Raw genomic sequence first — 16,985 nt, 5'->3', positions numbered from 1 at the left:
CTGTGAAGTTGCCTTATAACCATTACAGTGTTGGTATGACTTAGAACCCAACAAAAAGGATTTGATTTGTAAACTAGGTTTTAATTGATGAGACCTTTAAACTACAAGTATAAAGAAAGTGCATAGAATGCTCATGCTTATCATGTTGAAAAATGAAGGAAAAAGAAATACAAATAGCATACAGGAACAAAATATTAAGATGATTGAAATCATACTTGGTCAAAACTGATGAATTGCTGTTTTATTTGTTTGCTGAATACTGTTTTACTCATTCTGAAAACGAATCCCATTTGAGCACATTTTAATTAAATCATGTTGAATAACTAATTACAGAAATACTGGGACAACTAACGAATCTCCAAAATCCAAGACTCCAAAGCAGGCAAACAACTCCGCTCAACTTGCATCTAGTAGTATGTCAACTCAACAAGGAGAGAACAAAACTATGGAGGAACCTAAGAAGAAACTGCCAGCTTGGGTTAGGATTCCAAAATCATCTGATAAAGATAATGTGGCTCATGATGAAAGGAGTGTCTCAGCTGCTGTAACTAAGGAGGCCAGTAGTGATTTAAAACCTAAGGTTGATGATAATAAAGATTCCAATAAGAAACAGGTATCAGATTCAAAAAGGCGTGATGAGAAAAGTGGAAGGAGTAAAGAGAGAAGACGATCCAAAAGTAGAAGTAGAGATAGAAGAAGCTCGAGACATTCAACTAGAACTAGACATGATGATAAATATTCTAGAGACCGAAGGAGAAGATCTGCAGACAGAGACACCAGGAGAGATAATAAAGATGACCATTCAAGAAAAAGGAGAAGATCAAGAAGTAGAGATAGGACAGATTCAAAAACATCTAGAACAAAATCACCCAAGGCAGGCAGTAAAGAAGAATCCAGGACTCAAAAAGGCAATGAAAAGAATTCTGCTGCCAATAAAGCAAGCTTTGATAAAAATAAAAGTAATGATAAAGAATCTGCCATTGGGAAGCATGGTGACAGTAATAAACATGTTTCTAAAGATAAAGAGTTGATTGTAGACACCAAAAATGACACTTTGGATGAAACTGAAACTGTCATGAATGTTGAAAGTTTGAGCATAGATGAGCTTGAATTAATTAGCAAGTCTATAGAACAACAGATGGAAGAAGATGATGATTTTATAGACATTGAAGATATTGTTGACGAGATTAATCCCAGGGAAGAAAAGAGTGATGAAATTGTTGCACCTGAAAAAGAAGCAAATACAGATGAGAGTCAAGTAAAGTATCTTGTTGAAAATACAGCAAAGGAAAATGAACCAAATCTAGGAGAAGGACAAATAAAAGAGAATGTTGAAAAGAATTCCACTGTAAATATAGAAAATCAGACAAAGCATCAAGTAAAGAATGTTGTTGTAATTACAGCAAAGGAAAATGAACCAAATCTAGGAGAAGGACAAATAAATGAGAATGTCGAACAGAATTCCACTGTAAATATAGAAAATCTGACAAAGATTGAGATAGATGTTCCTAATCAGATTGTAAATAAGTCAGTCTGTGAAAAAGGCATTGTAAAGGAATCAGATGCGGCACCAGAGAATTGTGTTGTTGAAATAGTTATGACTAGTCCAGTGAAGAAGAATAATTCTGAAAGTAAAATAAATCAAGTTCTTAAACCGCATGAAAAGCCAATAGTAAACATAAGTATACAATCAAATGAAAATGATAATGAAAGAAGTTTGTCATCTAATGAGCCCTCAGCCATGAAAAGAAGTGAAACTGTGAAGAACGCAAATGGAGCACCACAAAGTATAAAACAAGTTTCTGTACCAGAGAACAAAGTTGAAAAAGAGTGTGACATAACCATTGAAATAAAAAGTAATAATGAAAAGAAACATGAAAAAGGGAGTGAAAGTTCAAGTAGTGAACATCATGAGATAATGTTGGATAAGGAAAACTGTGTGTCACAGACAACAGAAGTAAGCATAGATATAGTTGATAACTGGAAAGCTGGAGATGAAATAGAGACAAAATCTGCTTCACTTGAAGATACAGATGACATAACAATGCCAACAGATTTTGATGATTTTATTGCATCTCAGCTTGGTGAGGACTTTGTCACTGTAGATGATGCAGATGAAAATTCACCAACTGAAATTGAAATATGCATACCTTCTCTCACAAATGAAGATAGCAATATACCAGAAAATGAGTCTAAAGTAGATGTAACAGAGGTATCTGTTGAGATAAGTGAAAGTAATAATATTCCCAAACCTAATGGAAAAAATAAGACTGGGTCCATTGATAGACCCACTAGAGACGAACTTAGTAAACATAAGGTATTAGATAGTAAAATTACTAATATTGATGATACTCAATCTGCTGTTTCAGATCTAAAATCTGAAAATGATGCAAAATTAAAAATGAATGTTGATTTAAAGTATAAAGAAATAAGTGAAGCTATCATGATAAAAACACCTAAAAAGCAAAGTTTGAATGTACAGAACGTGGACACAACTAAAAGAGAAGAGAAAACTGATGAAATCAAAGGTGAACAATCAAGTAGTGTGTGTGTATTGGAAATAAGTATGGAACCTTCAGTACTCGAGACAGATGTTCCTAAAGAGGCAGGCGTGGCTGATCCTTATGATGACAATGAAGATATTGAGTTCATGCTTGACGAAGAGTTTGAGACTGTTGATGAAACAAAAGATAACAATACAGAAGAAGAAGCTACTGTTATAAATTACAATGAACCAGAAGTTAATAAAGAGAAAACGGACCAAAGTGCAAACTTAGATAAAGTTCTTCCTCCTGAAAAGAATACTGAGAAAATGCAGAGTATTACCACTACTGCACAAGACACTGATCAAGAAGACAATATAGCTGATACACATAAAGATATTGTCAAAGAAAAAGATAATGGAGCTAACGAAATTAAAGAGAATACTGAAATGACATTACCTGAAAATGTTGAGATTGACAGAGAAGGTGATAACCCACCATTAGGTATCACACACTTTCCAATGGATGAAGATGATGATGAAGACATAGAGGAAATCTTCCTTGGTGGTGATTTTATAACTGTAGATGAACATAAAGAAGATGAGAAGGCTCCAGCAATAGACACTGCTGAGGAAGAAGACTTTGATATGGACTTCAATCCTGATGATTTTGTAACAGTGGATGAAGTTGATGCAGGTGGAACCTCAGTAGCTCAAACTGATAAGCCCAGCCAACAGAAAGACAAAATTTCTACAGAAAGCTTTGCCTCTTCCAAGGGTATTCACAGTTCCAAAAATGAGGCCGATAAATGTCCTGAAAGAAGTAGTCGTAGATCAAGAGAAAAAACAAATAAAGACAGTGAAAGAAGTTCTAAAGATAAGTCCGATTCCAAGGTTTGTATCATATTTTTGACAGCTCCAGTACTTCTGCAGATGAGATTTTAAACTGTATATTGGCATATTAAATGAAATGTAAATAGTGTGACAAATTATTTATATATGGTAATTGTTAAAGCTGTGTGTGAGATATATTAAATAAATCAGAAAGTTAGGAAATCTGTAAAAAATGCATATCCCTCAATTTTTTAGTACATTGTATTATATTACGTTAAGTAATTACGTGCTGAGTATCAGTAGCTTTTAAGGCTATTTTCAGTGAAAATATTCAATTTAAGTAGTTATGGATGTTAGGTACAAGATTGACACTTGTTTCAAGCAGCTATAGTAAGATTTAGTTTAAATAGAAATGCTAAGTTATGAATAGTAAAGAAACTTAGACAAAGCATAGCTATCCACTTTAAAGCTACTATCCCACACATTGTAGGTTGGGCATTTTTGAAATAAAATATCATGACAAGATCAAATTTCAACACAGGCTTGTACATTTATATTTAACTAGATGATTTATACATGTCTTGTCCGACAAAAAAACTTTGAGGTAAACTATTGCAATGTTTATTATGCTGTAACTTTTAACCATTGCAATGTTTAATTTTGTAAATATTGACTTAAATTATAAACACACCCATTAACTGGTTGCAAGTAGATCCTTTGGTTGCAGGTAGAACAGTTGTGCACTTGGTAAGTTTTTTATCCGGCAATCAATTGCTGCATAATATATCAGAGAAAATTATATCTATAAAAAGAGACTAAAAAAAAAGAATAACATATCTTGGTATTCTTGCATAGCAGACTGGCGTTTCTGTGAGTTTTACCCATGCCAGAAATTTTATCTGGCATGGGGGGTGCCAGATGAGTCGCGTGCCAAACAACAACGTCATTTTAGCGCACATAATGAATGAACCGCGTTAAAATGACATCATTTTAGAACGGAAATATGTACTTAGGATGACGTCATTTCGCCGTTGTTATTAAAGTTGTAAGTTCATGCGCTATTGTAAGAAAATAGTAATGGATAAAATGACTTTAATTTCCATGAACATATATCATATTGAGGTAGAACATTTTAAATATGAAATAAAATGGCAGAATATGCAAGAAAAAATATCTTACATATGTTTGCGGTTCGGATCGGAATATCCATCCCTTGGGAACCCGCCCATGGGCGGTAACTCGGCAAGCCTCGTTACCGCCCAATGGGATATTCCGGTCCGAACCGCAACATATGACAGATATTATTATTCCGGTTTAAAACTGACATTTATATAGTTAGTTCTACCTGCATCAAGCTGTCCTGCTTGTTGCATGTTAACCGGTGTGATAACGGGTGTTTATATTTGCCTCAAGTGAAACATAATAACCGTTACCTTGTGGAACTGCAAATTTTACTTCTATGTATATTTGATAGCTTTAAACAAATTTGTTGATGTTTTAGACCCATTTTGTATAGGACAGTAGCTTTAAGTAGATTTATGAAAAGTTAAAGAATTTAGGTGAAGTGTAGATACTTTTAGTAGCTTCAAGAGGAGGTAAAGAATTTAGATAAAGCATATATATATCCCTTAAGTAGCCTTAAGAGGAAACAAAGAACTAAGGTGAAAATTAGATATTTTAAGTAGCTTCAAGAGGAGGTAAATAATTTAGGTGAAGCATAGGTACTTCCTTTATGTGGCATCAAGAGGAACCAATTTGAGTATTTAAAGTAAAGAATTTATGCTAAGTTAAAGTAGCATTGAAAGCTTGATCCAATGACAATGTTTAAGTAGGTATGAAAGTAAGTTCTAGCAAGATCATTTTATATAGGAGTAAAGGCTATATTAAGTAAGAATGTAATTAACTCTGGCACTTACATTTCACTAATTATTCCCACTATATCCTTGCCTTCATTTTAAGCTTTATTTTTGTGGAATCTTATTCATTACTTACCCTGCTGAATTTGTATTATTGAATTTGCCCTGCTTTGAATTTGGAACAGTCCATTCAAAGATAAAGGGTTTTCAGTATTGAAATACAAAAATCAAGCTACCAGCAGTATAGAGCATGGATGTGCCAGGCCTACCTGGTTCTGCACTGTTTGCAGTGGCTTGTCACTTTTGATTTCAGCAGGTCTAAGGATATTTAACTTGAAACATAAAATTGATACATTTTATCATCATGGATATTACATAGATATGACAAAATTCATATTTTCAAAATAAATTTAAGAATTCCCAAAGGGAGGGGAGGGGATGGGTTGTGTTTGTTTGTTTTCTGTCATGCATGCTGTGCAATATTTTTACATTTGCTTTCTAATGAAGCAACATGACCATAGATTTTCCTTTGATATACGTCAGATACACATCTCTTTATTACTGTCCAGTGTGAAGATATGTTAGTTTGTTATCTCTTCTAACAGCTCCTGTTGCACACAAATGTGGGTACATAAGTTGAAATCATTGAATGACGATTGATTAGTTTTAGGAAATGGAATATAATTATTTCAAGTAGGAGCATTGGAAAGAAACTAATATTGATTCTAGTTTTGGAGTAGATAATGTAAGGTATAAGGTTTGTAGTGAAGGTTATATAAAAATATACATACTATGCAAATGTATCTATATAAGCGTTATTTGATTTACTTGTCTTAGAGCCTGAGAGATTTGTTGATGATTGGAAGGGAGAGTGAACATTTAACTGAAGGAATAAACTTTGAATTAGTGTGAGAATGCCTTATCAGTGTGTGTGCCAGAAGCAGGTGTCATATGTTACCTTTTGGCAGTATGCCAAGAATATTGTTGTCATTCATATATTGGTGACTTTTCAGTGTTCAATAAATTGACAATTTCAGAAGTCTGCTGGTAGCAATAGTCACAGCAGCAGCAGACGTAGCAGTAGCAGGGTGAGAGACAGAGATAGACATTCCTCTACTTCTACAAAGGAAAAAGTAAGAACAAAGTGCTTTTCAGCTGAAATTTAAAACAGTATTTTAGTAGGTGTAGTTTTAAAAAAACATATGTAAGTAGTAGTATCAGAGTATAACTTGAATGGTACGCAAAACCTCAAATCAATTGAAATGAGTATGATTGCCTTCAGACTCTCTGGTTATGCCCCCACAATGTGGGAGCATATAGCGTTGCACTTGTCCGTCCATCCGTCCGTCAGTCCGTCCGTACGTCCCGAAATCTTGTGAACGCAACTCCTCTTAAACCGGATGGCAGATTTTGCTTAAACTTACAGGGATGAACAACCTTAATGTGTAGATGGCAGAAAAGGAAGGAATTTTTACTGCAACCAAAGTTAACAGAATTGTGGCCCTTTGTTGATTTTATCATTATATACTAAGTAGAAATTTTTTGAACGCAACTCCTCTTAAACCGGATGGCAGATTTTACTTAAACTTACAGGGATGAACAACCTTAATGTGTAGATGGTAGTAAAGGAAGAAATTTTTGCGTTTTTTAGTAACACATACCACCTAAGAGTTAACTTTTTGTTTTATAACCCTATGTTGGATTGATATGTTATTTTATCAAACAGTTTTCAAAATGCACCTGGAGTGTCTAAGCAACAGAGGTAACTAATATCAACCATAATTAAGGAGTATGTGCATGTGGGCTCTCAGCATGCCGAAACATATTGTTTGCATATGTGACATACTAGATTGTTACCATTGATGTCATGTAAGGCAATATAGTTAATCATTTGAGCTAAAATAGATTACATTATTTTCTGATTTTTGTTATTTTCATGTGAATAATTGTAGTAATCAATTATATGTACAGCATGCCAAACTGAATTATCTGTAAATAAATTGTACTGTTTGCAGAGAGATAGATCAAACCCGGCACGAAAGCCAACACCAGAGAAGTCTACAAGGTCATCTTCAAGGTCATCACATACCTCTAGAACCTCTACAGCTGTGGACAAATCAAAAAGTTTGTATTCGTATTATTTGTAACTTGAGATTATTTAAAACTGCTTGCAGCATCATTACACTTGGATAAGGTTGTGTATGCTACTTAATAGCCCCTATCTTAACCTGCTATATTTCTATAATGGATCTGTCCAGCTTTTAATTTGAAACAGTCTATTCAAAGGGATTTGTATATCAAAAAAGAAAAAATGAGTTACCAATAGTATGGAGCCTGTTCAGACTGCATGGAGCTGCAGGCTGGCCTGGCTCTATATTGGTGGCAAAGGCTTATCACTTTTGGTTCCTGCCAGTTAAGGGTTAAGTGACATACTCAAATTAAGCTTGACTTTTCAAAGAATAGGGAGAGCTGTTGTACTTACCGGGATGTCAGTGTCGCTGTTTCATTCATATATGAATTGAGAAGTTGCTTACATTTTTGTCAATAAGGGATACATATTATTTGCTTAATATCGAAGTATTATAGTATTTATCTCCCTTGTGTTGCAGGTAGACAAAGGGATAATGTGACCAATTCAGAGAAAACAGGACGCTCTGGTTCTAACAAGGTATATATGTGTTTGTTAGCCTTTTATGTAATATTATTCATGTTAAGCATTTTTAGCTCACCTGTCACAAAGTGACATGGTGAGCTTTTGTGATCGCTTTTCGTCCGTCGTCCGTCCGTCGTCCGTCCGTAAACTTTTACTTCAAATGACATCTCCTCATAAACCACTAAGCCAATTTCATCCAAACTTCAAAGGAATGTTCCATGGCAACCGAAAGAAAAAAACTTTAAGTATCTTCCCTTAAAAAATCCTAAGAGCTAGAGCTTAGATATTTGGCATGAAACATCTTCTAATGAGTGTCTACCAAGTTTGTTTAAATAAAAGCCCTGGGGTTAAAATTGGCCCCGCCCTAGGGGTCTTTGATTTTCCCTATATGCATATAGTAAAAACTTAAAAAATCTTCTTTTTAAAAAACTAAAAGAGCTAGAGCTAAGATATTTAGCATGAAACATGTTCTAATTGGTGTCTACCAAGTTTGTTTAAATAAAAGCCCTGGGGTCAAAATTGGCCCCGCCCCAGGGGGTCATTGATTTTCCCTATATGCATATAGTAAAAACTTAAAAAATCTTCTTTTAAAGAACTCAAAGAGCTTGAGCTAAGATCTTTAGCATGAAACATGTTCTAATGGGTGTCTACCAAGTTTGTTCAAATAAAAGCCCTGGGGTCAAAATTGGCCCCACCCCGGGGTTATTGATTTTCCTTATATGTGTATTGCAAAAACTTGAAAAATCTTCTTTGAAAAAACCCAAATAGCTAGAGTTTAGATATTAAGCATGAAACATCTTCTAGTGAGTGTCTACCAAGTTTGTTCAAATAAAAGCCCTGGGGTCAAAATTGGCCCAGCCCAAGGGGGTCATTGATTTTCCCTATATGCATATAGTAAAAACTTTAAAAATCTTCTTTAAAAGAACTCAAAGAGCTTGAGCTAAGATCTTTAGCATGAAACATGTTCTAATGGGTGTCTACCAAGTTTGTTCAAATAAAAGCCCTGGGGTCAAAATTGGCCCCGCCCCAGGGGGTCTTTGATTTTCCCTATATGCATATAGTAAAAACTTAAAAAATCTTCTTTTAAAGAACCTAGAGAGCTAGAGCTAAGATATTTAGCATGAAACATCTTCTAATGAGTGTCTACCAAATTTGTTCAAATAAAAGCCCTTGGGTCAAAATTGGCCCCGCCCCAGGGGGTCATTATACCCCCACCACAAAATGTGGGGGGGGGGGCTATAATGGATTCGCTTTGTCGCGTCGGTCGGTCGGTCGGTCGGTCGGTCCGTCTCCATTTTCGTGTCCGCTCTATAACTCCTATACCACTTGAAGGATTTTCTTCAAACTTGGCTCAAATGTTCACCTCAGCAAGGGGATGTGCAGAACCCATGTTGCCCATGTGTCAGCTCAAGGTCAAGGTCACAATTGAAGGTCAAATATCAAACACAATCATATATTAGACAGTATGTCGTGTCCGCTCTGTAGGTCCTACAATAATTGAAAGATTTTCTTCAAACTTGGCTAAAATGTTCACCTCAACAAGGGGATGTGCAGAACTCATGTTGCCCATGTGTCATTTTAAGGTCAAGGTCACAATTGAAGGTCAAATATCAAATAATCAAATTTTACACAATATGTCGTGTCCGCTCTGTAAGTCCTACACCTAATTGAAAGATTTTCTTCAAACTTGGCTCAAATGTTCATTTCAACAATGGGATGTGCAGAACCCATGTTGCCCATGTGTCAGCTCAAGGTCAAGGTCACAATTGAAGGTCAAATATCAAACAATCAAATATTACACAGTATGTCGTGTCCGCTCTTTAAGTCCTACACTTATTGAAAGATTTTCTTCAAATTTGGCTCAAATTTTCCCCTAAACAAGTTTTGCAAACCCCATGTCATTTCTTTTGGGGGCTTAAGGTAAGGTCACACTTTAGGTTCTTTAATTTTAACAAAATTTGGGGAATATTTCGAATCTAAAAAGGTATTTGCTTAAAACTTAAATATAAAAAAAGTGTAAAATTTAAGATAGCTTAAATTTTCTTTAACTCTGTATTGTTTTTAAAAAGTTATGCCCCTTTTTAATTTTCAAATAAACAATCACTTTTTAACAATATGTTGGTACTTATAAACCAAATTTTAAGGGAAAGAATTTTCTTCAAATTTTCCCCAAATGTCACTTAAACAGGTTTTGTGCGAACCCCATGTCACCTTTGTGCGGGTAAAGGGTTTCAAGGTCAGACTTGAAGGTAAAAAATTGATTTAGAAATTTCTTGTTTAAAACATGTTCTTGAATATTTTGGAAACTAGCATAGCTATTTGCTTGAAACTTAAAAGATATATGAGGTGTCACAATTACGATATGCATTTCAAGTTTCATAACTCTGTATTGGATTTTGACAAAGTTATGCCCCTTTTTAAGTCTTTAAATTTACATACAATCAATACTAGACAATATGTGGTGTCCGCTCTATAAATTCTATACTAATGGAAGGATTTTCTTCAAACTTTACTCAAATGTTCACTCCAATTGGGCCATGTGCAGAACCCATCTTACCCTTGTGCCAGCTGAAGGTCAAGGCCACACTTGAAGGTCAAAAATTGACTTATAAAAAGTTTAGTATATTGGGAAAATGAAAGGTTATTTGTAACTGTTTCGAACATGATTTGATAATAGATATTTTTACTATTACCTGTACAATTAGTCTTTTTTTTCACCAGAGATAATTTCTTTTTATGTATTTGTGTCACTTAAGTTATTCCCTTAACCACCTTTCCAAGTTGTCTTCTGTCAAGGACATTGGTGGGGGTATGAATCGCATTCAGCGATAGTTCTAGTTGATTTTCCCTATATGCATATAGTAAAACCTTAAAAAATCTTTTTTTAAAGAACTCGAATAGCTAGAGATAAGATATTTAGCATGAAACATGTTCTAATTGGTGTCTACCAAGTTTGTTCAAGTAAAAGCCCTGGGGTCTAAATTGGCCCAGCCCCGGGGTCATTGATTTTCCTTATATGTATATAGCAAAAACTTAAAAAATCTTCTTTGAAAAAACCCAAATAGCTAGAGTTAAGATATTAAGCATGTAACATCTTCTAGTAATTGTCTACAAAGTTTGTTCAAATAAAAGCCCTGGGGTCAAAATTGGCCCCGCCCCAGGGGTGTCATTGCTTTTAACTACATGTGTATAGAAAAAACTTAAAAAATCTTCTTTAAAAAAACCCCAATGAGCTAGAGCTTAGATGTTTAGCATGAAACATCTTCTTATGGGTGTCTACCAAGTTTGTTCAAATAAAAAGCCCTTGGGTTAAAATTGGCCCTGCCGGGGGGGGGGGGGGGGTAAGAGGGAGGTGGGGTAGAAATGTTGTTTTTCATTATACATGTATGTGTGTAGTAAAAACTTAACATTGTGAAACCTCTTCTAATGGGTGTCTTCCAAGTTTGTTCAAATAAAAGGCCTGGGGTTTAAACTGGCTTGCATTTCCTACTATGTGCATTTTAGTATCAGTTTTAGTTTCATAAAATATTATTTTATTGTATCAATATACCCTTGGTATACAGTATTACATATATTACATATCAAAGTATCAAATGAGCCAATGAATGGGAGCAGGGTATAATGGTTTGAGGCTGTGATTGTCTGGCCTTCTTTGTTGGCTTCTTCTTTTGAACAACTCAACCAATTTGAATGAATATTGACATGAATAATTGACATGATATCTATTTGGGCATATCATACGGAATTTGATTGACTTTCTAATGACCTTGACCTTCAATGTTAATTGCTTAAATTTTGCTGAAATTGAATATACCTTTGTTAGTAATGGATATATTATGTTCATACATATAAAAACCCATTTAACAATTTATAATACCCTCAAGTAGGTCAAACTAATGACCTTTTAATGATCTTTACCTTAAAGGTTCAATTATTGAATTTTGCTAAAATTGACCTTAGTTTTGTTATTAATGGATGGGTTTTAATCATACTTAAACAAAACTAGACTTGCCTTAAAAATGTTATGTTGAACAACTAAAGTTTGACACAAAAATTGTTGAAGTTTGCTGAAATAAGCTATAATTTTGTTATTAATGGATGGATTTGATTGATACTTGAACAAAACAAGACTTACCATAAAACCGTCATTTTAAGCAAATGTTTTACCTTGACCTTAAAATGACTGACCTTCAATGTAAAATTATTGAATTGTACTAAAATAAGTCATAACTTTAATATTTTTGGACGGATTTGATAATTTTTAGCTCACCTATCACAAAGTGACAGGGTGAGCTTTTGTGATCACTTTTCGTCCGGCGTCCGTCCGTCCGTCGTCCGTCCGTCCGTAAACTTTTACTTTAATGACATCTCCTCATAAACCACTAAGCCAATTTCATCCAAACTTCACAGGAATGTTCCTTTGGTGGTCACCTTTAAAAATTGTTCAAAGAATTTAATTCCATGCAGAACTCTGGTTGCCATGGCAACCGAAAGAAAAAACTTTAAATATCTTCTTTTAAAAAACATAAGAGCTAGAGCTTAGATATTTTGCATGAAACATCTTCTAGTGAGTGTCTACCAAGTTTGTTCAAATAAAAGCCCTGGGGTCAAAATTGGCCCCGCCCCAGGGGGTCATTGATTTTCCCTAAATGCATATAGTAAAAACTTAAAAAATCTTCTTTTAAAGAACCCAAAGAGCTAGAGCTAAGATATTTAGCATGAAACATGTTCTAATGGGTGTCTACCAAGTTTGTTCAAATAAAAGCCCTGGGGTCAAAATTGGCCCCGCCCCAGGGGGTCATTGATTTTCCCTATATGCATATAGTAAAAACTTAAAAAATCTTCTTTTAAAGAACCAAAAGAGTTAGAGCTTAGATATTTAGCATTAAACATCTTTTAGTGAGTGTCTACAAAGTTTGTTCAAATAAAAGCCCTGGGGTCAAAATTGGCCCCGCCCCAGGGGGTCATTGATTTTCCCTATATGCATATAGTAAAAACTTTAAAAAAATCTTCTTTTAAAGAACCCAAAGAGCTAGAGCTAAGATATTTAGCATCAAACATGTTCTAATGGGTGTCTACCAAGTTTGTTCAAATAAAAGCCCTGGGGTCAAAATTGGCCCCGCCCCGGGGGTCATTGATTTTCCCTATATGCATATAGTAAAAACTTAAAAAATCTTCTTTTAAAGAACCAAAAGAGTTAGAGCTAAGATATTTAGCATAAAACATGTTCTTATAAGTGTCTACCAAGTTTGTTCAAATAAAAGCCCTGGGGGTCAAAATTGGCCCCGCCCCAGGGGGTCATTGATTTTCCCTATATACATATTGTAAAAACTTAAAAAATCTTCTTTTAAAGAACTCAAAGAGCTATGGCTAAGATATTTAGCATCAAACATGTTCTAATAGGTGTCTACCAAGTTTGTTCAAATAAAAGCCCTCGGGTCAAAATTGGCACCGCCCCGGGGGTCATTGATTTTCCTTATATGTGTATAGCAAAAACTTAAAAAATCTTCTTTGAAAATACCCAAATAGCTAGAGTTAAAATATTAAGCATGAAACATCTTTTAGTGAGTGTTTACAAAGTTTGTTCAAATAAAAGACCTGGGGTCAAAATTGGCCCCGCCCCGGGGGTCATTGATTTTCTTTATATGTGTATAGCAAAAATTTAAAATCTTCTTTGAAAAAACCCAAATAGCTAGAGTTTTGATGTTAAGCAAGAAACATCTTCTAGTAAGTGTCTACAAAGTTTGTTCAAATAAAAGCCATGAGGTCAAAACTGGCCCGGCCCCAGGGGTGTCATTGTTTTTAACTACATGTGTATAGTAAAAACTTTAAAAAAATCTTCTTTTAAAAAGCCCAATGAGCTAGAGCTTAGATGTTTAGCATGAAACATCTTCTTATGGGTGTCTACCAAGTTTGTGCAAATAAAAGCCCTTGGGTTAAATTGGCCCTGCAACGTTGGGGGGGGGGGGGGGCTAATATACAGGTGAGCGACCTCAGGGCCATAATGGCCCTCTTGTTTTAACAAACCAACACATACCATTATACAATTGTCTTGTTGAGCAGTTAAGGTATGGCATTGACCTTAAATGACCTTTACAAGTAAGGCTAAAATCATTGAACATTTCTAAAATCGCTTTTTATAATTGTGTTATTTGTTGACTGATTTAATTTAAATTTGGACTAATAATGATTAAAGATAAACCATCAAGTGGAGCAATTTAAGAATGACCTTGACCATATGATTAAAAACTGAAAATAATCTTTAAAGTCTTAAAGTTTTTTTTTCCCTTTATGAAATTTGCTACAATTTAGTTATTAATTGATGATTTTGGTTTATACATGTATGTATAAAACAAAATTTATGACTAAAATTTTAGATTGAATTATTCAAAATAAGACATTGACCTTCATTTGATAATAAGAAAATATCAGTTTTGGCCCCTATTTGTGATGGCTATTGATTTAGGAATAAAAGCTATTTGCAGGTTTTTTTGTTGTCTTATTCAGTTATAATTATGATTTTATTTAATTTCTCTTCAAGGTTAGTGCTCCCATCTTGAGTAAGCAGACAATTCAGGAGATGGCTGCAGCGTCAAGGTCAGGGTCAAGAAGCAGCAAGGAGAGACTAGGAAATTATACAGTGGGACAAGATGGGTCACCTAAACAAATTGATACCCATTCTTACTTAGGCATTCCTATAAAACATTCAACAGACTCTCCTTTGTCAAAAGTAAATTCTAGCAAAGTGAATGAGGAAAAGACAAAACCTGAATATAATAAAGACAAACCTTCACTTAATACTAAATCTGAACAGATTAGTATTAGTAAAGAAGGTGGTGAAAGATTCAGACCAAGTGGTTCAAAAACTAGTAACAGTAAACGTACAGATTTAAAACCTAATGTGGAAAGTGAGTCTGTGGGCGAGAAGTCTGGAAAGGGTAGTGAAAGCAAGGGAGGTAGTAGAAGTTCTAATAACGATGGGAAAAGAAAGAAAGATGATAAAGTGGAGTGTGAAATATCTATAGAAATTGGGTAGGAGGGGCAAACTACTCGATTGCTTTGAGCATGGGTGCTGACAAAAATCAGTGGATTACGAGTTTGTTGTATTTTATGTCTTGTATAAAGACATTGTGCTACTTTCAACTTTGTAAAATGACATGCTCTATTTTTAACATGTGTTATAGAAATTGTTTGGGAAGATGGACAGTGTCTCATACATAGTACTTCTGTACAAGCTTGGTGTATAGATAAATCATATGTTTGTTTAATTTATCAAGACATTTTGATATGAATTATCATTTATGGTATTTGTTTCTTTGATTTTTTATAATAAACAGTTTGTTGATAAAAAGACAGAATATATTTGAGCTGCGTCATGACAAAACCAATGTAATGTGTTTGCGACTAGTATGGATCCAGACCAGCCTGCGCATCAGAGCAGTCTGATCAGGATCCATGCTGTTAGCTTACAAACTCTATTACAAATAGAGAACTGATAGTGAACAGCATGGATCCTGATCGGACTGCGTGGACGTGCAGGCTGGTCTGGATCCATGCTGGTCGCAAAACGCATTACGTTGGTTTTGTCATGACGCGGCTCATTTATTGATCATAACACATTTTGTACATCTTGCCATTTTAATATATTCAACTCTTAATCTTCTGGCTTTTGCCACCTGTATCGATTCAGGCCAACCTGTACATTCATGCACTTCAGGTCAGTCTCTTATACTGTTGGTAACTCAATTTGTGTTTTTTGATATTGAAATCCTTTAACTTTAAATGGACGATTCCAAATTTAAAGCATGTTATGGGTTAGTTATTTTATGGACATTACATTATTTTTACATTTATTTTACATAATTCAAATGGTTACAAGGCTTGTAGAGGGTAAAAATCTTTGAAATTTATGTATGTATAAACCTGGGAATTATTTTTAGACTTGGATATTTTTTTAGTAAGATGTAAGGCATAGAATGGGAAATTAATGAACCTACATTACATGTAGAATTACTTTAAGACAGGGGGAAATCGACATTGTAGCAAATTGTGAAACAGAAATCCCTGTAAATTATGGGAAAAATTGGAAATTATTGTGTGTATTGCAAGGAAATTTCATGGCATGGAATTTTTGTTAGATGGATAGCATTTTAAGACACAAATTATCTTTTTTAGACATACATTGTGAAAAATTATCATTTCAAGTAAAAGAAATTTTAGATAGGTATGAAAAATGTGTGTATGGGAATTGTCAAATTTTCTTAAAGTGTAAATAATGGAAACAAAACAATAAGACATGATTTTATATATAAAAACATCTATAAAAAAATGTAAACTGTTCTTGTATTTTTTAATCTGCTAATTAATATTACCACATATTAATTGTTATTATCTGAATTTTAATCATGTTTCATAAATCTGTTTGATTTTTTAATCTGATTTTAACCTTAGTATACATTGTTTATTTTCAAGATTTGATGCATTTCTTACATGATGTTATACAAATAGTCATTTTATTATGTAAAAAAATAACTTAATTGTCTTGGCATGGTTATGAAGTTTTTATGTCTAAATAATTATTATACCCCTGACAAATTCTGTTACACATAGAGTTGGTTATATTTCTAAAATGTTATTGTTGTATTATATTAAATAAAAGTTTTAATGTTAGAAGTTGTTGTGTTTCTTTCACTTTCCTCCTTATATTACAGCAGGACACGTATAAAAGTATATAGTTCCTATTCATTAGGTAAAAAAAGAGAAAAAGTATATACATGTTATAAACAGAAAATTCAAGTTTTTTTTCTGTTAATGCAGGATTATTTTTATCTTGTGGTATAAAAATTATCACATTTCACTTGTGGCTACTGCCACTTGTGAAATATTTATTTTCATACCACTCGAAAATAAATCCTGTATTTATATAAGAAACTTGAATATCGTCTATTTAGTTTACTGTCCATGATTTTTAGCATGCAAAAGCCAAGCCATTTATAGTGAACTTCATTTGTTATGTATTGCATATAGTATGATGGACCTTTGTAGGGAAAGAATGTGACCTGCATGAAATCCGGGTTGCTTTTGATACACAGTCCAAACACTCTACCTACTGTGTTAACTGGACAGTTGGTGGGTATCATAGTTAGTTTCTTCCTTTTCC

General features: G+C 34.1%; 1 protein-coding gene across 1 annotated transcript in view; it reads left to right on the top strand.

Moving 5' to 3' along the window:
- Positions 1 to 16,498, top strand: part of LOC132713662 (uncharacterized) — a 45,944-nt gene extending 29,446 nt beyond the window's left edge. Inside the window, exons 25-29 of the mRNA XM_060696312.1 lie at positions 334 to 3,376; positions 6,210 to 6,305; positions 7,188 to 7,296; positions 7,782 to 7,840; positions 14,367 to 16,498. Coding sequence (XP_060552295.1) covers positions 334 to 3,376; positions 6,210 to 6,305; positions 7,188 to 7,296; positions 7,782 to 7,840; positions 14,367 to 14,861 — 3,802 coding nt within the window. The 3' untranslated portion in view covers positions 14,862 to 16,498. The remainder of the gene's footprint in view (positions 1 to 333; positions 3,377 to 6,209; positions 6,306 to 7,187; positions 7,297 to 7,781; positions 7,841 to 14,366) is intronic.
- Positions 16,499 to 16,985: the final 487 nt, after the last annotated feature.

Source organism: Ruditapes philippinarum, unplaced genomic scaffold (assembly GCF_026571515.1).
Source record: "Ruditapes philippinarum isolate M1 unplaced genomic scaffold, ASM2657151v2 ctg304_1_1_1_1, whole genome shotgun sequence".
Classification (NCBI taxonomy): Eukaryota; Metazoa; Mollusca; class Bivalvia; order Venerida; family Veneridae; genus Ruditapes; species Ruditapes philippinarum.
The sequence above is the reverse complement of the archived record's forward strand: the minus strand, read 5'-3'. Positions and strand labels throughout refer to the sequence as shown.